Below are 27,282 nucleotides of genomic sequence, written 5' to 3'. Positions count from 1 at the left end.
TATTCCAAAGCTATTACATATATACACCATGAAAATAATGTAAAAAAAAATGTAAAAGCATGAATAAAATACCAATATAGAGGATAATAGCCTACACTGAAGGACATATCTACCTAATCCTTCCAAAGAAGACTTCATATCTGGACATATTATTATTATTATTATTGTTGTTGTTGTTGTTGTTGTTGTTGTTGTTGTTAGTAGTAGTAGTAGTAATAGTAGTTGTAGTAGTAGTAGTAATATTTTGATATTAATACAACCCCAGTTGCGAATAAGTACATTAAGCCCCACCCACACTTGGCAAGAAGATGACGTAGCACGGCGTGTGTTGTCAAAGAAAGAAAGATGGCGTCGGTGTCAGAACTGTACGATGTGGGCTGGGAAGGTAAGTCGAAAAGCAAAACTTATTCACCACAGTGTCACAGAATTACATGTAATACTTATTTAACTGGGTGCTTGGAGGACTGCCTCCTGTGTAAGAGCACAGGGAATAAGTCTCCGCTGTCTCAGCGTCTGTCAGCTAGCACCAAGCTAGCATTTAACATCAACCAGCTAGCAAGGCTAAGCTTCCAGCTAATCTAACCTCTTCATGAATAACGTTAGCGTGCTGTAACACGAGCCAAATAGCTAATGAATAAATAATCTAGATGTAGCTGTTGGTGTTAAACAGACGGGATGCGTACCCGTACTGTAAGGTTATCAGCTAACTGGTGAGCGTGTTAGCTGGGTCATGGCTTCAGCTATCGGCAGCTAATTCAATCTAACAGGCAGTGTCTGGGCCAAATGTGAGAGCACAGCTAGAATGGACAGCCCGTGGATTGGCATAAACATTTTGAATTTATTTCTCTGATCATCGTAAAGGTTTTTCTGCGGAGGTGTACTCTCAGGAAGTGCAGAGAGATCAGCTGTCACTGGATAACCACAGATTAGCTTGGCAACAAATGTCACTGTGGTTTGATATGTCTCAGTATTCACACGCTCACTCCCAACACGTTTATCCAGCATCATAAGACCCAAAGTGAAAAGGTTACAGAACTGAATGTGTTGTTTTGAATGATGTCTGAGCTGTAGGCTATCATTTAGCATGCCAGTTAAATTCGTGTCATAACCCCAAACCATGTCTAAATATTTGTATTTCCAGAGATGAGAGACAAGCTTCGTAAATGGAGAGAGGATAACTGCAGAAATAGTGAACAGATTGTGGATGTTGGTGAAGAGCTCATCAGCGAACATGGATCTAAACTTGGAGATGACAGTAAGTTTTCCTAAACCAGTTATTAAGAAACTGCACAAGGTGCTGAGCAAGGTAGTGAACAGTATAAATTACAATATAATTTACAGTAGGACCATTAGGAATAATAACATATTGCTGGAATTGTGTAGTTGTCAGCACAGTCTAGGAAATACAGAAACTTGTGCTGGCCATTATGACAGACATAAGGTTCCAAAAGCCAGGGAAAACACACTATTTTGGTTTGTAAATCCAGGAATGATGGACAGGCCTGTATTTTATTGTGGGAATAGTTACATTGCATTATAAAAATAAGAGACCTTAAGTTTTTTTTTTTTTTTTTCTGTATTTAAAAGTCATCATTGATTGACGTTACTGCTATGTACAGTCAAGAGAAAGAGGCGTTACTGCTTGTGGACTGATCTGCACCGATAGGATCCATTTAAATGAGTGGGTTTGTGCAGGCTTTATTTATTTATTTATTTATTTATTTTTTATTTTTTTGTCTCTGATAAATATGGGTCAAGGTCTTACATCTCCTGTTCTGTTCTGAATGTAAAATTGAAATTGTTTGGGTTCAAAAGCAAAATCCAGGCACATAAAATCAGGTGATTTGCAGAGAAGGGAAAAAAAATATTTAAGTTAGGAATTAGGACAAGAATGAATAGAAACACATTAATATTAACATTAACATTTTTTCAAGTATGATGACACTGTCTGTCAAATTATTAGCATTCCTAATTACTCAATGTTAACTCAGTGTTAACTGTGTAGACCTGCTGTAGGCAGGGATATACAGAATATTGATGAAAGCAGCATCAGTGCAAGTTTGATGTCTTGTAATAACTTTTCGTGTTTTATTGAATTGTTCTGACTCACGCGTATGATTTTTGCAGCAGTAGTCAGTTTTACCTACCATAAACATGTCAGAGGTTTAAGTTCCCTTTATAACTGTGCTGTCCTGCTGAATTACTCAATAAAAGCCTCCCTTTCCCCAGTCATTATGATTCATACAGTCCTTAAAGACGAGGATAAACACTTAACACGCCATGGTTTTATTGAAACCAGCTCTTAAATTGGCTGTGAAACGAGATGGCAATTATCAAAACAAGAGTTGGAATCATAAAAAGGCAGGAAAAACTTAAAGCATTTGTTTGTTTTGGCATAGACTATGAGTTTTTTTTTTTGGGTGGAGTTGGATTTTATTGTTCTTTTTTAAATTAACAGGGGGTGTCATTTGGCAGAGGGTGTCTGGCTTGCGTATCAAAACAAACTTGTCTGAGATGTAGCATTAATTCCATTAATTGGCTTTTGTAGCCAAGCTATTAGTCAGTGTGTTATACTGTTACAGCTGACGGACTGAATAAACATTTCAATGAACATTTAATCTTTTATTGCTAACCACCAAGCAAAACATGTTAAAGGAGAGGGTTGTTAATGATGGGGTTCACCATGACTTGCTACACAATTGCAACAGTAATAATAACATTGTTGAGGAGACTCACTGAAGCTTGATTGAATGTGTTGAAAACAGGCGTTTTACAATATACTCTAGGTCCAAAATATTGTGGCACTAAAAAGTCAGAATATGCATCATGGACCAAAAAAAGGACAAAAATCAAGCTAGCTTGAATTTTTGTCCTGCTACAGCTGATTTACAATGAAATTCACAAATCAGTCTTAAAATATTATACCAAAATAGCAAGATGTGTCTTTTTCATCCATTTCATTTTTAGACTAAAGAAGGGACAAGCTCCAGAGATGTTCAAAGGTCTTTACTTTAATACTTAATAACTGGTTGACTCTTCTGAAAGACTACTCAAATATTAAATGTTTACCAAAAGTAATTTAGGAAACGTGAACATTCATTAATAATTTCCTTGCTGGTAAAAGGCTTCAGGCTATCCATTATCTTCAGGTAGACTTGTAACTTGTACATTAACACCACTCACTGACAGAATCTGTTTATGTTGAAAAAGGCTTTTTAAAACATCAATATTGCAGGGAACAAATACATATTGTTAATTGAGCCAGACTTCTAAATACAGCAACAGTACAGTCACTGCCTAGAGCTAGGGAGGGGAAAACCTCTGCTTGGTATTTTGGCTACTGTAATATTACTTGGATTCCATCAAGCATTTGTGGTGTTTTTAACAGTTTAAGGCTTGTGACTCAACTAAGTAATGCATTGCTTTTTTCAAACTATATTATTGGTTATGGTATGTAGTTATTTCCCCATTGTGCAGCAGTTTGTTACATTTCATATAATATCACCTCTCTGTTATGCCCCCCAAATTGGCATTGCTTATTCTTAAACTTAAAAATCAGGCTACTCTGTGGTCTTCTGTGTGAACCATCAGAGAAGCCACATCATGCCTGATGTTCCTGTTATCCTTTTGCTTGGTAAAATCAAAGTAGTAGGATTACTTTCACTGAGAAAAAGGTCAGCTGTTCCATTTCTCATCCAAACTAATTCATCATGCGATGATGACAACTAATAATGGTGGGAATTAACTGGCAGACTGGGGTTTTTGGATTATTCAATTTCAGTCTGGAATTTAGAGAGTAGGGTAACAAAACTAACATTTTTTTTATTTGCAGATAGAAAATTGTTATTGAAATTTGAATAGAATTTGTTTCTGGTTACTGGGAAAGGAATCTTTGTACTATGAAGTGCTATAATTCAGTCGACAGCAGTCCTTTGACATGAAATAGCAGGTAAATACAGGTGTTACTAATGACACTAATTAAGGTTGTGGTTTGTGTATTTCAAATACAAACCACAACCAGAGAGAGCTTTTCCAATGAGCCAGCATGAACAATAGCACGGCCATGGCTCTGTTAGAATCAGAATCAGTTTATTTTCACTTCCAAAATATATATTACAGCATATGTGGGAGCGAGATACTGATCTCCATAAAATCAGATGTTTGTCCTAGTATAAAAACACAGATACATTTGTAAAAACAAGACACTTAAGATCTAAAAACAGCAGCATTAAAAAGTAGAATGTTAAAAAAAAATAAATGAATAAGTGAATAAATAAATGCTGATGCTTTGTGCAGAACAATATACAGTAGCAGAAACCAAGAGAAACAGAATCTTCATTCATGTCAATTGTAACACCTGGGTTTACCTGCTATTTCATGTCAACATGACTTGTCTCTTGTTACCACCCAAGACTAGTTTTCAATATATTTTTTTTTCTTTTTCTTAACACAGAAAGGAAAACAATTTTCAGTGTATGTTTTTCCATGCCGTAACCAATGTTATGTAATTGGATTTTTTTACATCAACATAATCCTGTAAAATGAAATGGGACCTGCCTATGAATTTTAAGCTGTTGAGTTGGTATATCATGCAAGCTTATTTGTGGCAGTAGAAAATGATACACTACTGATGGGTCAAAGTTTAAGGCTGTACATCATGTATACAGATCTATACATCATTTTTCATCTTACACCAGACATTAGAGTGGAAAAAGGTGTTAACATAGACCTTTTTGTGTCTCCTCTGCCCAGTATGGATTATTTATGAGCAGGTGATGATCGCAGCGCTGGACTGCAGTCGGGATGACTTGGCCCTGGTAAGTTTTGAGCTTCCTCCCACACCCAATAACTTCAAAAGCCATCGTTCAAGCATCACTACTTTGCAGCCTGCATCTGCCAAATGTAAAAATGGAATAAGAGGGTGTAGCAAATTAGTGTAGAAGCACGCCTGAAGTGTTAGCCGAGCTTGGCCCATGTGTATGGAGTTCAACCATGTTTTTTTTTTTCCTTCTCAGAATTCATTTACTGTCCTAACGCTTCACAAAGTGTTTTTGAGAGTACATTTTGATTTCTGAAAAAGATCACGATAATTGAAATGGTTAACCAGATTGCATTGATGTAACCATTCCCTCTGGCAAAAATAATGACTCACCGAGCACAGAGAAAGCAAACCTTAAAAGCCATTAGATTTAGTTGTCTGCTGCTAGAGGAAGGGAAATAACAACAGAGAACAAGCTGCTTGATCACTGGTCACAGTGTAAACTTTTCCTTCTCATTCAGGATAACAGGGAATGCGTTAACCGTTCCCAACCTCACTCACCAGTGTGTAAAAAAGCAAACCCCGTCTCCTTGTAAAAGAAAAAACCCACCTCTTCTTTTTATAGCAGCATGGGTGGGAGCCCACATGGGTAGCATCATAACGGCAGGTTTCCCATATTGTGACGGTGACCTGTTTTCAGTCTGTTTTTGATACATGGATGCTCCAGTGTTTTCATTTTGTTGGCAAAATCTGACCTCCTCCAGACAGGTGATTTTGTTGGGCTAATTTTAAGTGTTTTGAGAGGTGAGTGAGTAAGGCTGTAACATAAAGTTTAGTCAGAGCCAACTACAATTTCCCTCTCTTTCCTCTTCCCACATCCTTGCAGACCTGTCTACAGGAACTGAGGAAGCAGTTTCCAGATAGCCACAGAGTGAAGCGATTATCAGGCATGCGGCTGGAAGCTTTAGAAAGGTAAGCATCGGGTACCAGAAGCTAGAGCGGGGGAGGAGAGGGGAAAAAAAGCACAACCTCGTATTATGAATGGTACTTTGGGAGGCTTCGGGGTGAGGAGCTGTTAGCAGATCCTATGTGGTACAATGGTGTGTGTGTGTGTGTATATATGTATGTGTATGTGTGGTGGGGTGTGTTTATGTTGGCTCATCCAGCATGCCTTTGGAGAAGAGGGGAAAGGAGAGAGAAAGGGTTCAGCGCTGGTAGTCCTGTGGCCCTTTAGCCTGAGCGAGGGATTCCCGGGAAGGAAGTGGTTGGATCCCAACTGTTATTCTGGGGGTCCCTCAATCTTCTCTGGTTTCTATCTCTCCATCTTTTTCTCACTCTGTTGCTCCTTAGTCTCTCCTCCTCACTCTCTCATGCTTTCCCTCCTGTTCCCTTTTGGTCTCTGTGCCGTGAATAAGTCTCGCAGCCCTGTAAATATTGACATGTCACCGCAATCTCAACTTCTTTCCTCCCCCCTCTTCCCTCACTGGACTCTTATTTTTAAATCTGCAGTTCATAAAAAAAAAAGTATAGAGAGAGTGTGAGGAAGGAAGATAAACAGGCGGGTATTTTAGTCTTTACCAAGCTGAAGTAAGGGTAATTCAATCTGTTTACTACCTCACTCACATTCCCCACCCTGATTGCCATCGCTGGTTTATCGGTTATGTCAGAGTTTATGTGATAATTGAGAGTGATTGCTTCGGCACTGTCAGATTAAATAAACGGCACACAGCGATCTAATTGGCAGCAGGCAGGGCTACACTTGAATGACACAGCTTCAAACAGTTAGGCCCATTCCTACACACACACACACACACACACACACACACACACACACACACTGTCCCTAAGTAAATAAAGCAAATCAAAGTGGCTCATGAGTGGTTGCCTGGTGCCATCTGAAATCTCCCAGAGTGTGGCTGAGTAATAAAGTGAATGTGAGGGAAGCAGCGGCACTGGAAGTGGGGCCGCTCAGTACTAATAGGAACCAGAGTTGCTTCTGTCTGTTGTAGGCTGTGGGCGGGATAGTTTTTGATCACTGAACTCCGGCTTTGGCTACTAAAACGTCAGCGTTGCAGATTGCCCCCAGTACAAAAAAGTCTTCGAAATAATCCCTCAGTGCATGATTGGACATGACAAGTGAAGTGCACATGCCTCCTATTTCCCAGATTTCTTTACCGTATGATTTGATATTTACAGCTCATAACTTTCCCCTTTAAACAGAATCATGTGGGTTTGCCCCACCAGTTTGGGATGCACTGTCTTGGATACAGTTGCTTTTCAGGTTCACGTGTCTGTGTCTGGGTATTAAATAAAGGCCAAGAGACAGACACCAACAACTTAGCTTTGGGTCTGGACCGATCTAAAAGCAGCAATTTGATTTTGTTTAACAGTGAATCAGACTGGATACATCCAAATGAAAATCCAGTCTTCAAATCAGCATGCTTTGTTTGTATTGATTTCATGACTCACTGTGAAGCGATATAAGCCTCTCAATGTGGGCTCTTTGACCAGCACCCTTAACTTTAATGACTGTTTATTTCTTGCTTTAGATCACTGCTGATTTCCACACAGTCTAAGTGTAATCATAGGAACTTTCTCTGCTGTATAAAAAAAATAAAAATAAATAAAAACATGATTGCCTTGAACTCTGTTTGATTTCCCCACCACCTAATTTTACGTGACTTGTGACTGGGATTGCTTAAAAAACAAATCTTTTTTTTTTAAATTTATTAGTTTATTTATTTATTTGTTTTTATTCTCTCCGAAGGTATGACGAGGCCAACAAGCACTACGATGCCATTCTACAAGACGACCCTACCAATACGGTAAGAAGGAAGAGTGGGGGGAAGAAAACGGAAAAATCCCTCTGCTTAGTATTCTTCTTTGCTTCACTTTGTGGTCTCAACTTTTTTGAAGGGCTTTAAATTTGCTGAGGCACTTTGGTGTTAGCGGTGTGAGTTTGCTAAGTTAAACTCCCCTTGGCCCCTCTGACCTCAACCACATTGCTGATCAGACTCTCACCCACACAACTGACAAGTGCTCAGGGGAGGGGGCTGGGTGGTTGGGGGGTGATTCATGGTCTTAGTCAGGGGTAGACATGTTTGGTAGAACTAGAGCATAAATAAAGGTCTGGCCTTTGAAGACGGTGATTTACCGAACATTAAGAACACCCCCTCTCAAGTCAACAGGGCTGTGCTCCTGTCCCACCTCCTCCATCGCTGTCTGATGGCTTCAGGTGCAAAGTCCACTGTGTTCTAGGCAGGTGAAATGGACTAGACTGAAAAGCCCTTAACTTTTCTATACCTCTCTTGTGTGCCTCACTATCTTTGCTTCTCAATTTACATCACATGTCTGTGAAATGACTTGCAGAAGCATGTCTGTCCAGTGTTCTGCCAATCCCACACCACCAACCCAAAACATAATGTACCTGCTGTTAATTGTTTCCATAAGGACATGTGGCCATGCAAGAAAATAAATGTTTTAAAGGGTTTTCAGAAGAAACCATGACCTTGTTTATGTTGGCAGTCCCTTCCCCTCGTCCCCCTAAAGACGTACAACAAGTTTCCTGTGCTGCTCTGACACATGGACTTGCTTTAGATATATTAAACATTTTTTCTTGGCTGGCAAAGTGCAAGAGACGAAACATAGGCGTTTGCGCTTTGGATGTCGTGGAGATTCCTCACATCGTCGATTATCTGTTTCAAACAAATGGAGGCCTTACTGACAAAACCAATAAACCTTACCTCGCTCTGATGCACTCCACCCCTCCCGCCTCTCTCTCTGTGGTGAAGAAGAATAGCCTCTTCATCTTTATCTTGCCCTGTGGATAGCAACAGCTGCTGCACCCCTCAATGCACTGTCTCACTCCCACTTTCACTTCGTCAAGACCATCTCTGTTTATTTTACCCTTCTGTTGCTATTGGAATTGACCAGCCGCATTGGTAATTCAGCCTTAAAAACAAGAGATAGGACTGTTTGTTTTCATGGACAGGACCTCCTTAGTCAAATTTCAATTTAAAACATGTGAGTCTTCATGACAGTGGATAAATTTTTTTTGTAAGGCAAAGAGTTGGTTACAAGTCACTTTGTGACACAAGTACATATAAGAGGTGAAAGCATTTGTGGACAGCATATAGGCCTAGAGGATGTGTGGGTGGAACCATCTCCCAAGCACTTGTTTACCATTCCACCTTATAGCTATACATTTTATGGTACAAAAAATATATATTTCCATGGAAGAAGACACTGCCCAATGTCCTGCTACTACCTCATAATAAACAACTACAAAACTCAAAGATTAGCAGCATGGAAAGTGTTTTCTGTGCCACAAAATACTTAAATATCGTTCTCCAAAAAAGAAAAAAAATTGGAAGCAAGGGTGTTAGATCTGGGATGGATGCACTGAGGACTTCGATATGATTTACCCCCAGTTGAGCCATTGAACACATAGAAGACAGAAGTGAGAATTTCACATCATCATTGTCTCTGAGCACTGTCATTATGTTGATAAAACTTCTGAATTTAATTAGTTTGGTTAACTTGCCGCTGTAAAGTTGTCCATCATGAGAATGGGAGTTGCAACTTCATTGAATCCCAGGGCACCTCCCAGGCATGGTGCAGATCCTCTGGGACTTCCAGGGACATCCTCGGAAAGGGAATGGTCTGTTTCCTGGTCTCTGAAAGCTGGCTCTTGCCACCCTTTAGAGCAGAGTCTGTCAGTCAAACCTGGGGCCGGGAATGGAACAAAATAGACAAATAGGTCCTCTATCCCTGGGGTGTTAACCTTAAACCTTTTTCCCACAATCTCTGTCGTGGCCTGCATGGGTGTAGTGGTGGAGAATAGGGTGATGGTATGACGACATTATTTAGGTCACCTGTCTTGGAGTGAGGGATATGTCCTCCCAGTACGTTCACAAACATGCTCTTAAGAATCGGGCAGGGGATGGGCCTGAGAAATGGCGGAAAATTGGCGACCACAAGGAGGACTTGCGAGGTATCCCAGCATGCAGAGCAGAGATTGGAAACTGAGCTGTTGTAATTACAGGCTGTGGAATAGATGTGGTACCCATTAACCAAAATTGTTGAATCAACAAAAATTGCTCAAGGTTTCTTTGCCATGGCGGTGTCCAAAAAATGTTTCAAACTCTTAGCCCTTCCATTGCTTGCTACGTTCCAATACCTACAGCAATGATCTGGCGAAATTCTCATCTGTCTGCGTAAATGCATTTTTCCTCCTTTCTAGTTCTTCTTTTGAGTACTTTGGATTATGTGGTGCCCACGACATTTGCATACAAGGAGCTACCAAATTTATTATTTATTTAACATTCAACTGACTCAGTGATTGAGTTGATATTGAATTCCAACCCTTTCATTTCATCCTAATTGGTTTATATGAAAAGCTAGTATTTCTTAAATACGCCATTGAGGTCACAGAGACTCTGACTGAGGTTGACCCACAATTATAGGGAATTACGGTTTCATTGTAGGACAAAATCATATTTGAGGGGTCAAGTGCGCTCAAACTTAATCTCAACACATCAGTAGATTTTCTATACTGCTTCGTTATTGTTTCAGCACCATACCTTGGTGGAATATTACGTAATGTGGTGATGAGTTAAAAGCTGTTTAAACAAAAAAAAACATTTTTTTTAATGTCTTTCTCCCTCCTTCTCCCTCCTTCCCTGGTATGTACACTGTGCTAGATGTGTCAGCCTTCGGCCTTGTTGTGATGGGTTTTATTCTAAAGGAAGGTTGCTGTAGGTCGTACCGTCGAGCCAGGGGTGATGTAAATAATCCAGTCCTCACTTTTGAGGTCTCCTCATAGCGCTAATTAAAAAAGAATCACGACAACAGAGGGATCAGACCCACTGCCAGGTTTTTCTGGATCATTAGTTAGAGAAAGGAGGAGAGAGAGAGGAGCGGTTTGGAATTGCTCCTCGTTTAATAAAGTGCCGTGTGACTCTCTGGGCTACCAACTTCCATATGTTCCTTTGAGCCCCAAGTGGTTCTTTATCTGAGGGGGAAAAAAGCGACTGGGACAGATGAGAGGTGGGTGGGGTTACGGTGGGAGTGCACAAGTGCAAAAATCCACATTCACCATTAAAGTAGTGTTCATTTAATTTTTTCCCCTCTTCCCTTTTTTGGTATTGGATGAGAAATGATCCCACATGCTTGTAATTTAGTCAGAAGTGAGTATAAATTCCAGAATCTCACATAGCATCAAGTCCTGGTGAAATACACTCCATGTAAAATGGTGTGATCCGTGTTTTATAGTCAGGGGGGAGAGAAAAGAGGAAATAATGACTTGACCTTCTATTGCTCCCTGTTGCTTGATAACTTCATAACACATTTGAATAGTGCTCTCAATTTGCCTGCAGACCACCCTCACACTAAATTTAAATATTACTACAGACGGATTTGTTTTGGAGTAAGGTACAGCACGGTCAAGTGGAAAGCCTCATTGTTACTGTTAGGAATCCTCTTGAGGATGTTGTTCTCCTGGCTGTGCCGTGTTTTTTTAGTAGCTAATATATTGCAGGTCCTCTAGTTTGTGATCACTCCAGGCAGCAGTGCTCCTGCAGGTCCCTGTCCCACTTTTGATGGATAAGTGGATTTCTTGTGATGGCAGTGTCAGAGAAGGCCCAGATTTACAGCCCCCTAGACATGACTCATGCACAGCCCTCAATGACTTTGGTTATGAGTGTGGGAGAGAGGAAGCTCCACTCAATCAAGTGCCAGTCCATAAATAAGATAGGCTGTCACAGGGGCAGCACACTTCTAATGGAGCAGCAGCCTCCTCTTAGGGTTTTCACTCACTACCGAGAGGAGGAGGGGAGGGGGGCCGTGGGGGAGAGAAAAAAAAAGTTTGGAAAAGTTGGAGGAGCAGGCGTAATACTTTCTGATTCAGATTGATGAGAATCTAATCCACCTTAAGGTCACTTCAACATCAAAACGAAGCGGAAAGCAATTTTCAGCTGATGTAAGTTGGGCTGGTGCAGCTCTAGATGCGTGCCGGGCAGGCAAGCAGGCGTTGGGGTTTGGGGTAGTACGCTATTTTCCCCACTTAGCTGAGGGGATGACTCACCACTTTATCTCAGCCGCTAAGCTCACTCCAGCTCCCAAACACTGACTCATAATATGTGTGTCCATCTCTGAGAGTGTTCCCGTTGGACATGGCCATTAACTATCTCTCTAATGATGTGCTGGTAGGCTTATATTCATTTAAAGTTCTCAGTAACATTATCAATAAACTTGACATCACTGATGTGAAAAGTGACGTCTTGTTTTGCTTCTTTCTCCTTCTGTGTTGTAGCAAATCGGCTAAGTGCTGATTCATTTTATTATATTATAGATCTGATTTGGTTTCATAGCAAATTGTGGAGGAAAAGTGCGGGACACTGAAAAGAGCTAAGCATCTGCACACACTCCTCCACCTGTGACCCCATCTAATTTAGACACCCTTTGACTCTCTCTCTCACACACACACACACACACACACAGACACACACACTCAAATATTCACTCTCTCACCCCCCCTTTAGACAAACACTTGAGCTGAATCACTAATCCTCTGTTGATACTCTGCTCTACAGGCAGCGAGGAAGCGCAAGATCTCCATTCTGAAAGCCCAGGGGAAGAGCGCCGAAGCCATCCGTGAGCTCAATGAGTATCTGGAGCAGTGAGTGTTTTTACAAGGGGGAAGAGGGGGTCAGGGACCTCCTCCTCTGTACCTCCCCTGGTTTTTTTAATTAAAAAGGGGTTTGCATTCAATTGAGCTGGCACAACTTGCCCCTAAAACAGCCAGCAGCCTCTTTTTCCCTTTTTGAATGATCTGATGATTATCATTTTTTTGAAAAGAACTTTTATTTGGATTTTTCCAAATTTGTTACCACAACAGTATATTTTACGACATGTTGTATGAAGAATTTTTTTTTTTTTCCATTGCAGGTTTGTCGGGGACCAAGAAGCTTGGCATGAGCTGTCAGAGCTCTACATCAACGAACATGAGTAATCACATTCCTACAATTTAAACTGCACACAACCTATTCAGCATAATGGTATTTTCATGGCATTATCTGTCAATGTAAGTGGGCTTCACATCAGACTGATGACTTGATCTTAAAGGGCTGTTGGATGGCCACAGTGGAAGGCGGTGAGGTGCCGAACTCAGCCAGGGGTCTGAATGGAGCCCTGTCCATGTTTGTCACATAAGAGTAGTTTAATAGGATTTCAGCCTTAAGCCCCCTCTCCTACATAGGAGGAAAGAAAAGACTCCCGGCCCCCCACTGATATCTCTGTTGCCAGGGAGAATTGTCAGCTGGACAAGAGCATTGTAAGAAAAAAATAATTTTGTTTGTGTCACCTTTTATCCCTCCCTAATTGTCTGGGGCTTAGAAGTCAGTGAAGCAGTGTCTGTAGTTGAACTGTGGTTGTGTGTGTGTCTGTGTGTGTGAGTGTGTGGGCATGCTGGCTCTACGGTTGCTCTGGTACGAGGGCAGCAGCAGCAGGAATGTGTAGCTTGGTGAGAAGGCTACTTATTGGATATTTCATGCTTTTGTCTGGGAGGCTTTATTGCTGTAGTAGCCAGAGGAAATCCATGGGTGAGCGGATTATCTCCCAGCTTAGCCCAGCACTTCTAATATCACACCATTCACTCCCACAGCCCCTTATCTATAGGCGTGTCAATTTCTTCTCTTTGTTTTCTTTACTTTGGGTTACAAACTCCCTGTTTCCCCTCCTCCTCCTCTTCCGGATAGCATGGCATTATCGCCACTCTTTTCCACAGGGAGAAAGAGCAGGAGTCAGAGAGAGCGCTTGCTGCGAAATTCCCAGGAGAAGGTGGTGGCACTTTTTCTTTCCCCCCAGCCAGAGAAAACAGAGGCTGATGGAGAAGCGAGCAAGAGAAATAAACTCTCCTCCCTCACTGTGCAGCACCCTGGGAGCTAAAAATAAACAAACCACTCTGTGTTTCTGCACACACATTGTCAGGGTTGCAGCAGGCATCGGCGCGAACACATTAAAACTGTAATTAATAGCCTCTAAGTTGACACTTCCAAAACAATCCTTTCGCCAGTGGTGTTTATACAGGAGATTGGTTTGTCTCTTTGCAAGCATTACATGGAGCCACTGTCTGAATATGCTGTTGGCTTCAGTCAGACCCAGCTTATGAGGCTGTTTAACAAAATTGGACTGGTCATCCAAGATTACAGGATAAATAGTCGGAATTTTGTTCATACATACTTTGCCCAGTCTGAATCCATTTTTGTCTCATATTTAGTCAGAATGTGGTCTTGAAATGGGGGAAAGCCACTGCTGATGGTTTTACTAAACTCCAAAAGAAACAAATGTGATTCTCACAGTCTGACACACAATGGTGGCTACAACGCCGCTCGAGTACCAAGTGAGCTCAGGAGAAGGTGTTGTGATGGCAGTATTTGGGGGCTCGGGAGAGGGGTAGGATACGTAGGGCTGTGGTACTGGTACAGGCTCCTGGCTCATGAAGCTGGCTCTGTTGCAGGCTGGGGCCACTGCACCAGCACATCTGAAAGTCTTTATGGGGAGGAAGTGGTAATTGTAAGCAGCCCCCAACCTTCCAAATGCCCTGATCTCCCTCTGTACGCTTACCTCCCTGTCCCCTTATTTCTTTCTCTTTCCCTACCTCTGTCTCCTCACCTTCCCTCTCCTCCTGTGCTGTCAATCTCCTTCAGCTACTTAAAGGAATATACCACTTATTCTGCCTGTTTAGTGTGTATCTTCAAATATTTTGTATAAACTTCACATTTTTGCTAATCGACGTATTTTAGACCTCTGATATAATTTTTCCTGCTTTTTATCCTGCCATTGGTTTCCATTCATTCCACTACAATATGAACATGAACTTAAAGAAACTTCAAACTTTTTTCACAGCAGTACTCCATCACTGTAATAAAGTCGTCCACATTAGTTTTCCTAACATTAGCAGCAATGTTGTGTTTTGATGACATGAAACTGGGCAGTGTGAAATGGCCCCTCCACTAGAAAATAGTCCACGGGGGAACATTTGCTTTACACAGCCAATTGTCAGTTCTGTGGTTTATGAATGTTGACCACTTTGTTAGCCACAGAAGTTATAGAACATCATACGGTGGCTGTTTGAACCAAAAATTCATATTTGAAAATGGAGGGATTTTGATTCTATGTTGTTACATTGCAATTTGCTGCAATGTAAAATGTGGGTAAATTGTTGTAAATAGGCCAAACACTCAAAGTCACTGATATAGTTTTGGTATGTAGGACTCTAAGGGCTCTATCTTGCGTCAGAGTCCCTAAACCCATTATTTGGGGATTTAGCATTGCGTAAGAGGCGTTCTCCCGCAAAAGTTGCTACCTTGCGCACCTGCCTTTATCCGTAAAACACCTGCGCTACCTGTTACATTATGCATAGGTGTGGTTTGGGCGTTACGCCAGTTAAACCAATCAGTGTGCCAGGTGCCATTGCCTTTAAGGGCAGGCTGTGCTATCCCAAATCCTCAAACCGAAACCCGTGATGGAGAGAGGAAGGTCGCCACGCTTCACCGAAAACGAGATTAAAGCAAGGTGGCTTTTTATAGGTGAGTTAAATGGGGAGGTGGAGCCGCATGTGCACGTCCACATGTGTCCAAGTGGACGTGCATTGAAGCCGCCTGGGTGCGCTCTTGTAAAAGCCCAAATGGGATAGCAGGTGGTTCTGAGGACCCGCTATCCGCTTTCCCTAACGTGTGTGCTCAAGATAGCAATTGTAGGGAAAGCACATAAACACGCCCATGGGCACACCTCCAGGCACAAATAACGGAGTCGGCATAATGGATAGCGGGTAGTGTGGCTGCAAGATACCGTTTAAGGATAGTGGAAGCTGCTAAATGCGTAATTCGCGGGTAGTGGCAACGGGTAGGGCAGTGTGAAAGATAGAGCCCTAAGTGGACTGTAGCAAGCAGAATTCCATTTGGCCACCTTGATCCTGTTAGAAAAAAACATGGCAGCATTAGAGCCCCCCCAACCCCATTACAACTAGCAGAGGAATCACTTGAAATTAGCATCCATAACTAGCTACTGTAGTTTAGATGCCAAATGCTGCATTTTGAATCGATAAGGCTAGTGTAGGAAAAAAAGAAAACAGTCTGGCATGGCAGCACGATGAAAGACTTCACTCAAAAAGTGGAAATAGAGGCCTGGCGGTAGAGAAGGACTTCAACTTTTGATTTGTTCATTTGGATTTATTGTTGGAAAGCCAAAGCCATTTTCTCTTTGTGGCTTTGTTTCTGCATTGGTCGCTGTGTACTTGGCTGCTTTTTGCTAGGTGTTCCGAAGTTTATGGCTTTGTGTTTAGTGATATATCTTGCCTTCTCTTGGCCTGGTCCCCTGAAGAGGAAACTGTGTATTAGAAGTGGAGTGGCAGCAGATTAGTGTGAGGTCAACAGCTCAGCAGTCTGCTGCTGAGAAGTGATCTCATCTGAGTATGGGCATGGTGTGCCAGCTCTTACTGTAGTGCTGACCTCAGGAAGGTAGTTAACTACACATTAAAGGCTGAAAAACACACACACACAGACAAGATTGATCCTTACTGCCCTCCCCCAGTTCTCCCCAGCATCCCCAAAGGAGAGAGGATCACCACACTAGATAGGCTGTTACCTTTTGCCAACTGTCTGACTTGAGCAACCTTTACTGTCGTCTGTAAATATATTTAATGTCATGTGGTGGATCTTCATGGATCCCCGCCATGTAGGCTAGAGGCTCCCTGAATGTAAACTGAAATCACTGTTGTTTTCTATATAAATTTATACTTGTAGATTTATTGGTATAGACCTCTAGCTTCACAGTTGAATAAAATCCAGAATTTCACCCTGTTAAAGCTAAAGGATGACACATCCCCAGCTGTATCAATCTGCTCCCTGTTTTCCTTGTGATTTCCACAGCTATGGAAAAGCTGCGTTTTGTCTGGAGGAGCTGATGATGACCAATCCTCACAATCACTTGTACTGTGAGCAGTACGCTGAGGTAGGTACCCGTCTGGATGTCTGTCATCAAGCAAGGGGGGCTAACTGTGGAATAAATGTTACCTCTCTGCGAGCGGTCCCTTTCCTTGACCCCGAAAGATGCTGAGCCACACTTAACGTCACTGGGATTATGGGCTCATGAATGGAGAACTGTTTACACGTGGTTGTCATGTACACTGCTTATTCAGATGTCATGCTGTCATTGCTTGAGCTGACCTTCAGCGCAGCTTATTGGCTGTATGTAATGCCTCATCACACAGGTGAAGTACACTCAGGGGGGGCTGGAAAACTTGGAGCTGTCCAGAAAGTATTTTGCCCAGGCACTGAGGCTGAACAACAGAAACATGAGGGCGTTGTTTGGTCTGTACATGGTGAGTACTGCCTTGCATGAAGAAGTAGTGGAATAGAAAAGAAAGAGGCAGAGAAAGAAAAAAACAGTAGAACCTCTTCTGTTTTTTTTTAACTCTGTGGTTTGTCAAGGTTGAGGCTGGCCACTGAGTGTGTGGAGTGAGACTGTCCTTTGTGTGTGCGTGTGTGTGTGTGTGTGTGTGGGGAAGGGGGGTTTAAAGAAGGGGCTCTTAGACAGGTCAGCTCGCTGCTGACTCAGACGGTGAACTCCAGCATCGGAAAAGTCTGCCCCTCTGGAGCTCTCTATTTTAGTAATAATACCCCTTTGGTGGGTCCTTTTTTATGTTTATGACTTAAATAAATAAAGCAGTCATGGAGTGAAAGAGAAAAGCACAAGAGAGAAAGGAGCACGACGGCCGCTAGTGTTCTGTCAGCGGCAAATGAACCAGCCAGGTGCCAGTTTGATTTTCGCCTGCACCGAATGGCCCTTTCATCTGCATATTTGTTTAAACAGGATGTTGTCCATTAGTGCCAATGCATCATATGTAAGTGAGTCCTGACATAAGAACACAAACGGAGCGGTGCAGGAAGAAAGGGTGGAGAGGGGAAACAGCTCTCATACACAGTGAGCCCCAGTGTTTTGCTCTCTGCTGCACTGGGATTCTTCAGGTAGTCCAAACACCTCATACCAGAAGAGGGTCTATACCCTCTGAAACCGCTAAGCGTGCTTCTAGGTGTAGGTAGCATGTACAGGAAGATCAGGGTGGGGTCCGACTTCTGCAGACCTTCAAATTCATCTGGAGACAGAGCAGGCCTTGCACAGTTTCCTGACAGGGCTTCTACCGACACTCGGATGTTTAATGGATACTTCAGGTGGGAGTTTAAATTGTATCAGTCACAGAGCTGCCTCTGAGGGTGTTTTGTCGATTGTCAGCTTGTCTCGGTAGCCCAGAGCTTGACAGGTGCAAGCAGTTCAGCGAAAGGGCAGGCAACCTTTGAAATCTCCAATATTCCTCAGACAGAGCAGCCAGTGTGTGTTTGATTCCTCGCAGTCCGACAGAAGGCCTGGTAGCACTGACCACAGTTGGGTTGTGGGTTAGTTACTCACAACACTTACATGGGGATTCCCCTTCATAATGGTGTACACTATTATTCAGGGATAGCCTGTCTGGGTTGACATCATCTAAATTGAGGTTTCTCTTGAGGAAAAAAAAAAAAAAAAAGAAAGAAAATGCTTACCAAAAAAAATCCAGAAGCCAAACCATTTTATAGAAAAAACAGGGCCAGGTTGATTGGTGTGTAGTTAAAGTTTCAGCACATTGGTAGGGAGGGCTTTGAAGTGCAGGCTGGGTAAGCCCTCTGGGGTTTGCTGTGTGGAGATGATGGCAGGAACATGGGAAAGACATGGGATTTGTGGTTCGGAGGGGAGCTGTCGGGGCAGGCAGAGAGCGTGATTCACCCGACACTACTCTCACCGCACGCCGGGCTTCTCGAAAACATGTGAGGTCCTTTCATCGCTGGGAGTCGACGGTGTTGGAGAAATTAGGGACCGTTAAGTGACAATTTACGTTGGGGCAGGCAAGGAAGAGGGTTTTTACATATGGAGTATTAAAACACTCACTTTTTCCTCTCTGTAAACGATTTCTCTTGTGTCACTGGGCCAAGGTCTGCTTTTTCTCCTCATCCTGCCACAATGACTGGTAGAGTGGTAGATGGTGAGAGTGGTTGCACATTCATCTCAATTATGCTTTTATTGCTTTTTCACCAAGTTTTGATATAAGGACACTCTTTCTCCTGTTCTCTCTCCTCTGTTTTCCCTTTTTCCTCCAGTCGGCGAGCCACATCGCTGCCAGTCCCAAAGTCGGTGCCAAGGTGAAGAAGGACAATATGAAGTATGCTGCCTGGGCTGCCACTCAAATAAATAGAGCCTATAAGGTGAGTCAAGCATGGATGGGCCATGTTCATTAAGTTTGATTTAATACAACCTATCTTTATTAATAACCTGCATCATCCCTTCTACTATCCTCATACATTTCCTGCAACATATATTTTGTAGAACTGTGTCTCGGTCCTGTGTCACACAAGGACATCTTTTACTTTTTTGTCATTTTGTCATCATCAATCCTCCCACCTCTTTAAGCTAAGAGCCACTAATCACATTTCATATTAGAATTTTTTTATTCTTTAGCTTGCATGGTCTGCTTGTGCCATAGATCCAGAAGTCATCCTCATTTCCATAGTTTGTGAAAAGCACTCATGAACACCCAGTATGCCCAGAATGCACAGCAGCACTGAACGATGCTTTGGACTTGCATTAGTGTAATAACAACCCCATAGTCTAAGACTATCAACCTAGAAACCAGAGTGTTTTAACGTGTCGGGGTACATTTACTGTTAATGTGTTGACTTAAGGCCACAAAGTCTGCTTTGACTTTACCCTGCACCCCGGCTTCACAGACGAGCTTCTCACAGCTCGACAAACTGATTCTCCAAGCACAGGAGTCACGCTAGTCCAGGACCGTGGTGCTCATCGTGGGGTCTGCTGATCCCCAAAGGTGAATCCAGGAAGTCCTGATAAAAATCACAGGCCTGATCATAGGTGTTCATTTTATCTCCCACGGTACAGTGTTTTTTTTTTTTTTGTTTTTTTTTTTTGTTTTTTTAGCAAGATCTATATTCAGTAAAGGCACAAGTCTTCCCAGAATAGGGTTCCTAAGTTATGATTGACGGCCCTGGGGTCTGTGAAATAATGTGTTTGTTTGGGGATTCATGATGTGAAGAGGTTTGAGAACCTCTGAACCATGTCTTGTGAGATTGAGGTATTACCATACAAAGAGAAAGAGGGAAGGCAGAAAAGAGGTGAAAAGAGGTAGAAGGAGGTGTGTGTGTGTGTGTGTGTGTGTGTGTGTGTGTGTGTGTGTGTGCAGAAGTAAAGCAAAGGGGAAAAAGTGAGGCAGTGCTCAGATGGTATCACTAAAATGGTTTTTGCCGTTGCCACGGCAACTTAAGCATAAGAGCATATTTAATAGAAATCTTTCTTGCCATACAGGCCATAAGCATTGCTTATTTGGGCATTGACAGTTAAACATGTAATAACCGGCTCCTTGCTCAGCATGTGTGGGTCCCGTTGAGAGAGTGGCTCCCCACCGAGCCTCTAAAGACCTTGTCTCACCGCACACACTCAGCTCTCCTCCCTCCATGTGCTCATTTCACACTTGGAGCTCTCAGACCAGTATGAGTGCTGTTTTGAAAAATTGTGCGACTAACTTTATGTGCGAATGTCTTAACTCCTTTTCAGCTCTTAGAAAAACTCATCAGGGAAGAACTGTTAGCTTCCGCCACTTGTTCTTCAATATGTCACGTGTAGTGAAGCATGCTGGTAACTGAAGTAGCACAGCTCTTGTATAAAACATTAAATGCCTTTAATGAAGATCATACCTGCCCTTTAATATATCAAGTATGTGGAAATGTTTCTATTTATTAAAGTCAGCAGTTTATTTCCAAAATATATTTATTTCCTTATTAATGAATTCCCTACCCAGCATTACAGAGCATTCATGTCAGATGTCTCCATATGTCAGCAGCTTCTTCCCTCAGGCTGTGAGACTACTAAATGCACCATCTGAACTCCTCCAGGCTTAATAATTCTATTTTCTACACAATCAATCAATTAATCAATCAAGAGGGAACCACATTTTAATTTCACTATACAACCTGTTGTATAATGACTAATAAACTTCCTTGTATCCTTGTATCCTTGTATGTCAGGTCCACTCACTTACTGACCTTACCTCACTGTCTAACTGCTTGCAGCAGACAAGCTGTATGGCTCAAAATGCCAAAAGGTTAATCAGAAATCTTAGTCCCAAAATAGAGAAAACACAGGTGAGGAAAAAAAAAAGAAAATAAGATGAAGAGTCACAAAATTTGGCAGGTCTTATTTCTCCAGAAAATGAGCAATGGGCCAGAGGCATCAGGTTTTGTTAGGACAGATTGTAGTAACACTAATTGGATAACATGTGATCTGACCAGCTGTTTTATTTTGAAATTGGTTATCACCCTGTTGCAGGCAGTGTTGTAGTATCTGTCAGGTACATAAAACTGAAGCTGTGTCCAAGGGAGGAGAACGTAGCTAATGACGTAGCTCATGTATTTGCCTTGATTAAATATTTTCTTTCTAGCCGAGGAGGCGTGGGAGAGGTTTTACGCACAGACAGGCTAGACACATCTGTGTTTGGTGATGTTGGCCGTAATGCATCAACTTTTTATTATTATCTGGTACCCGACTGTTGCCTTATGCATGACGTAAACAGTTCAGGTCAATATACTTTTTTTGACTAATGCCTTAACTGGCATAGAAAGCAAATGTCATTTTGAAAAATGTGTTGAAATGATGGCCGTTTTCAAAAAAAAAAAAAAAAGGTGGCTTTTTTTTTTTTTTTTTTTTTTTTTTTTGAGTAGACATGTTTCGTATCATGTCTTTGAATAAGCCAACAAGACTGAAATATGTGTCACTATGATATGTAGGCTATGCTGTAACTTCATTTGAACTGACTTTATGTCTGGGATTCCTGACAGCTGGCCTGTTGATGATGACAGAAAGAGTGAAATAATTCAGCTCCTCTTGGAGTGCAGCAGACAGAGCTTTCATGTTAAACACCTTTTAACCGTAACAGCCTCTGTCAGGGTTTTACCACTCCTGATGATAATGAGGGCACTTCAGTCACACCTTTATCATGCCGGGAGCAGGGTGTGAGCCGCTGTCCCGCCCCTGTGCTTCTGCCTCGGTCCACAACCTCTTGTGTTTGTTTAAGTTGCCTGGTAATAGTAGGGCTGGGATCTCAACTCTGCTGTGTGTGTGTGTACGCGGCTGCCACTGCCAACACATGTGCTTTTAGACATTTTTTCACTGCTGTGTGTGAGACAAGGTAAATGACAAGGTGTAATGCTGCCTCTTTTAGTTTTTTTCTTCCCCCACCTCTTTTAAAATGGCCTGTGGGTTCTTTGAAAGGGAGCGGCGGTGCGGGCCTCTGTCAGACAGCTGCAGGCTGCTGTTGGCTTGTGCTGGCTGATTGATGGTCCCTTTAAAGTGTTGCTCGTGTCAGTCGTCCACTTTTATTAGGCTCCGGTACCTGGTGATTGTCATACCTCAGTGTGAGAAAAAAGTGGGCAGGTGAGTGCAAGCGGGAGCAGACGTCAGCGAGAGGTCATGACTGAGCGGGGGCCCGTTTTTTAAAAAATGGAATTACCTTGGCGGGGCCTGTTGACATGTGAAAGACCTGAAGATGTGGAGGTAGTGTAAGTGCAAGAGGCTGTAATGCAGCCTCGCATGGCCTGCCCCCTGCCCTGACTCTGACCAGATTCCCTGATTAGCTTCTCTGTCACGGACCACAGGCTCAATCTGCGTCATGGCTCTGCTATCAGAGGCTCTAAATAGATCTGGAAGCTGCCTGGTCTGCTCCTCCTGTTGTAGCGCAGGGCAGGAGTTAATGTGGTGGTCTCACCTCAGGCTGAGGAGATAATTGACTACCGGGCCCGGGGTAATGGCACATTAGGCAGTGAGGCAGTGAAACACGCTGATCATCATAACCGCCCCATCACACACACTCACCGACGCACACACTCCCCCTAAATCTGGATGAATGAGTCACACTTGGAAATTACACAGCCAATCGTACACCTTAGCCAACTGCCCTCTAAGTTGCAGTTTGGCAAAAATGGAAGGAAAAAAGTTTTGCCATGGAAATACAGTATGGGCTAGGTTTACAATTAGTTCCTGTATGTAGGAGCCGGAGCAGGAGCATTGGAGTGAAGAATGAACCGTTTTCACAACATGAAAAGCAGTGCTTTATGTTGGATATAGGATTGAGGATCGCCTGCTTTGTTATTCTGCAAGCTTGTAGAATGTAGATGTGTGTGGTTTTGGAAAGAAGCTAGGATGGTCTTGGTGTGGGCACGAGGCTGGAATATTTTCGGCCAGTTGGTCTGTATCGAGTAGTGAAATGTGTGTGTGCATTTGTGTATACACACCCGTGCCTGTGCTCCTCTGTGTGTGTGTGTGTGTGTGTGTGTGTGTACTTCTGTCTGCACAAATGTATGTATACTCTCTCAGGGGGCTCATCTCTCACCTCGGAGGACATGTAGAATGTGCTCTCCTGTCCAGAGGCAGCTTTGCCATGTGGCTGAAACCGTATCCCCTGCCTGTGTTTGAGTCAGGGTAATGGTGTTTTCATAATGATTTAATTGAAAGGGGCCCACGATGCTGCTGCCTCCTCCTTTGCAGTTCCGCTGAGCTCTTGGTCGTTGCCGACACATCTGCAGTTCCTCTACGCAGCAGCAGATGTTTCTTGCCTAACCAGCTCCCTGCTCCAGGATTATGATGCTTGTCTTGATGCGCTGCCTCATTCTGTCTGCCTAAACAGTAAATTCTTTGAGTACAAGATTTCAGCGGCTTAGCAGTTGCATATAATAACTATTTCAACCACAGGTGCTGCCATCTTGGAGGACTGAATGGAAATGGGTAAACACATAAAAACTAGGCTGGAAAAAATCTAAAAAGATGAAAAGTTGTGGGCGTGTTACATTATTGATAGAATTGAATGATCATAACGTAGATAGTAGGTAGGTAGGTTTCAAAATTTAAAGGACAGTGACAACAAACCATTTAGCAAATCATGCAGGGGTACAAAAGATGTTGTTGAACTTGGCTGTTGACCTCACACTAATCTGCTGCCACTCCACTTCTAATACACAGTTTCCTCTTCAGGGGACCAGGCCAAGAGAAGGCAAGATATATCACTAAACACAAAGCCATAAACTTCGGAACACCTAGCAAAAAGCAGCCAAGTACACAGCGACCAATGCAGAAACAAAGCCACAAAGAGAAAATGGCTTTGGCTTTCCAACAATAAATCCAAACGAACAAATCAAAAGTTGAAGTCTTTCTCTTGAGTGAAGTCTTTCATCGTGCTGCCATGCCAAACTGTTTTCTTTTTTTTCCTACACTAGCCTTATCGATTCAAAATGCAGCATTTGGCATCTAAACTACAGTAGCTAGTTATGGATGCTAATTTCAAGTGATTCCTCTGCTAGTTGTAATGGGGTTGGGGGGGGCTCTAATGCTGCTGGTTTTTCTAACAGGATCAATGTGGCCAAATGGAATTCTGCTTGCTACAGTCTAAAGAGCCACTTAGAGTCCTACATACCAGGACCATATCAGTGATTTTGAGTGTTTGGCCTATTTACGATAATTTACCCACATTTTACACTGCAGCAAATTGCAATGTAACAACATAGAATCAAAATCCCTCCATTTTCAAATATGAATTTTTAGTTCAAACAGCCACCGTATGATGTTCTATAACTTCTGTGGCTAACAAAGTGGTCAACATTCATAAACCACAGAACTGACAATTGGCTGTGTAAAGTAAATGTTCCCCCGTAGACTATTTTCTAGTGGAGGGGCCATTTCACACTGCCCAGTTTCAAGTCATCAAAACACAACATTGCTACTAATGTTAGGAAAACTAATGTGGACGACTTTATTACAGTGACGGAATACTGCTGTGAAAAAGTAATTATGGGCTATAGTATAGTATAGTGTAGTAAAGTATAGTATAGTATAGTATAGCAAGCAAACTCCTCATTGAGGTCTAAACACAATTTCTGTCATGCAGATTGATGAAAACCACATCAGTTGTTGAAAAGAGTTTAATTGGATTTTACCCCTCACTGCATCCCAGGTCTCCGCCAAAGGATAGGGAAGTTGACTGTTTTCTGGAATAGGGCTGAGGGGACGACCCTGACAGCTGCAGAGTTTAATTGGGCAGAATAAGTGTGTCTGTGCGCATGTATGTGCAGGCATCGGTTATTCTTGTATGTGTTTGTGGGTCATACTTTGCGGCAAGTCCTTTGAAACCCTGCAGATCTGTTGCAGAAATTAGAGTGGGGTACTGGAGGCCATGGAAGTGGAGTCATCATGTGGACATCCTGCCTTGGACTACACACACACTTCAGACTAAAATGGCACTTATGCAACAGTTCAGGAAAACCCCTCAGAATAGAGGTTTAGATGAGTTTAAAACACAGCATTCAGTAGTGGCCTGCTGCTTCTCGCTTTGCAGCATCTAAATTGGGACGGAGATGTTTTTGCTCAGTTTGGTGAAGCGTGGTATGGGTGGATGAGGTTATTGTGGCCTCTGAGAGTCCGTGTGTTCAAGTGTGTTTGGCTCTCCAATCCTTTACTTGGCTGAGAGACCTAATGAGCTGATGTTCACTTTTCCCCTTTCCTCTCCTCTTTTCCTCTCTCTCTCTCTCTCTCTCTCTCTCGTCCACTCTGCCTTCCACCTTCTCTGTCATGCAGCTGGCCGGCCGTGGGACCAAGGAGAACAAATGCTCTGTGAAAGCTGTGGAAGAGATGCTGGAGTCCATGCAGATCACCATGTCCTAGATGCCCCTGTCCATGCAAACTCTCTTCCCTCCCCTTTTATATATAAACACACACACACACACACTCTCACAACATGGCAGCTCAAATAGCCTTGCTTTGTGACCAGAGCTGGACCTGTGAAATGATTTTGAAATCCATTCAGGTTTGGTTCTGTAATTAATTGAGCTTGACATGGACGATGGAAGATACTTAATTGTTTCCCTGAAGTGCAAAAGACCCCCACCCATCTGGGATCTGCGACAGTTCCAAGCAAACTCTGAAAGCAATCAAGAGTTATTTCAACTAGTTTTACATCATATTAACCCAGCTGTGATTTTTTTTTTTTTTTTTTGCCCCCAGCCTTCAGTGTCCTTCAGGTCCATCATGAGCAGAAACCCACATCCAGATCAAGGCTGTGAACAAGTGAATGGGAAAGATAACATAGGCTGTAAATGCTATTTATAAAGACAAGCGTGGTGGTCCACACATGTCTGCACTGACGTCCTCTACTTTCCTTAATATCTGTAAATGAAACATTTTTATCTTAATAAAATCTTTTCTTTTGTCACATCCGTCAATGTCTTAATAAAAGATTTGGATTGTTTAAACAGCTCAACGCATTTCTTTCATTGGTGTTGGTAGCAGCCCAGGGTTAGAGTTCGGGGATTATTTATTGAATTTCCTACATCTGAACTGTCATATTGTCCAGTTGTGACATTAAAAGATTCATCATGTGAAAACGTCTGCTGTGACTCTGACCAATAGTGGAGGAGTCTGTTAGAACTATTTCAGTGAAGAGGAGTGGGTGAGAGACATTTGTCATTATAAGGGCAGCAGCAACAACACAGGGGCATAAAAAAGTCTTTCTTCTTTCCCAGTGATTCCAGCTGGGAAATCCCGCCTTTCAATTACCCCAGACAGCAGCTGAACCAACTTCAGCACACTGGAGAACACCTCTGTCATTTCAGTTTAGAGAGCCTCAGAGTATGCTGCCAGTAATTAACACGCCACGAGTTTCAAAAAAAAAAAATCCTACTTATGTATCTGGGAACGTTTCTGATGGCAGGGGAGAAAGACATCTCTGTGCAGTGGGAGGCAGCTCTGGTTGCAGTACACTTGGTTCTGTAATTGTTGAATCAGGGCTGATCCAAATGTACATCTTAAGTTGTTGCTCACCCGTGCAGGGTCAGCTGTTTCTTCGATTTCTTTTGTTTATTAAGTCGCGGCAATTGTCTCATAATTTCACTCTTAGGCTGATGGAAAACTTGAGCGTTGAGTTTATGGTCTTTTTTGGACAGCTTTTAAATTGAGAGAGGTCACAAGCTCAAAGCCGGGAGTGTGGAAAGCCATTTTCTCAAGTTTTTAATACTCTCTGGCCTTGGTCAGTGGATGAATGCGTCTGCATTTGATTTTCCTCACCAATCTGGCGGAACCAATGAAAGCCAGGGGACATTTGAGCATAAACTGACGGAGTGGTTATTTTTACAGGAAAGGGCTGAAGCAAAATTAAGCCTTTTTATTTTTGAAGAGTTACAGGATGAAAGCTGTTTGAACGAGAGGGAGCCCTCTTTTAATTGTGGTTCCCAAGGCAAATAGGGCTTAACTCAAAAAGGTCATGTTTGAACTTGTTTAAGGGGGATAAATGTTGTCAATCAGTTTAATGTGAGTGATTAGTGCAAGGTACTGGCATTCAGTACCATCCTTACTGAGGCAATAGTGCCATCTGTGGTCTGGAT

At 42.5% G+C, this 27,282-nt stretch overlaps 1 protein-coding gene across 1 annotated transcript; it reads left to right on the top strand.

Moving 5' to 3' along the window:
* The first annotated feature begins 293 nt into the window (after window positions 1-293).
* On the top strand, window positions 294-26,159 carry emc2 (ER membrane protein complex subunit 2). The gene is made up of 11 exons (XM_030072030.1): window positions 294-385; window positions 1,142-1,255; window positions 4,753-4,817; window positions 5,646-5,731; window positions 7,527-7,584; window positions 12,352-12,437; window positions 12,707-12,766; window positions 16,690-16,771; window positions 17,031-17,141; window positions 18,949-19,053; window positions 25,481-26,159. The coding sequence occupies exons 1-11, from the start codon at window positions 346-348 to the stop codon at window positions 25,565-25,567; spliced, it is 894 nt and encodes a 297-aa protein (XP_029927890.1). The 5' UTR covers window positions 294-345; the 3' UTR covers window positions 25,568-26,159.
* Window positions 26,160-27,282: the final 1,123 nt, after the last annotated feature.

This window comes from Myripristis murdjan, chromosome 16 (genome assembly GCF_902150065.1).
Source record: "Myripristis murdjan chromosome 16, fMyrMur1.1, whole genome shotgun sequence".
NCBI lineage: Eukaryota > Metazoa > Chordata > Actinopteri > Holocentriformes > Holocentridae > Myripristis > Myripristis murdjan.
The sequence above is the reverse complement of the archived record's forward strand: the minus strand, read 5'-3'. Positions and strand labels throughout refer to the sequence as shown.

Bases quoted from the DNA above. Each gene is read 5' to 3' on its own strand.
- emc2 (XM_030072030.1), top strand. From the start codon at position 346: ATGGCGTCGGTGTCAGAACTGTACGATGTGGGCTGGGAAG. The intron at 7,585-12,351 runs GTAAGAAGGAAG...TCTGCTCTACAG, and splicing joins AAGACGACCCTACCAATACG to GCAGCGAGGAAGCGCAAGAT. The intron at 17,142-18,948 runs GTGAGTACTGCC...TTTTTCCTCCAG, and splicing joins CGTTGTTTGGTCTGTACATG to TCGGCGAGCCACATCGCTGC.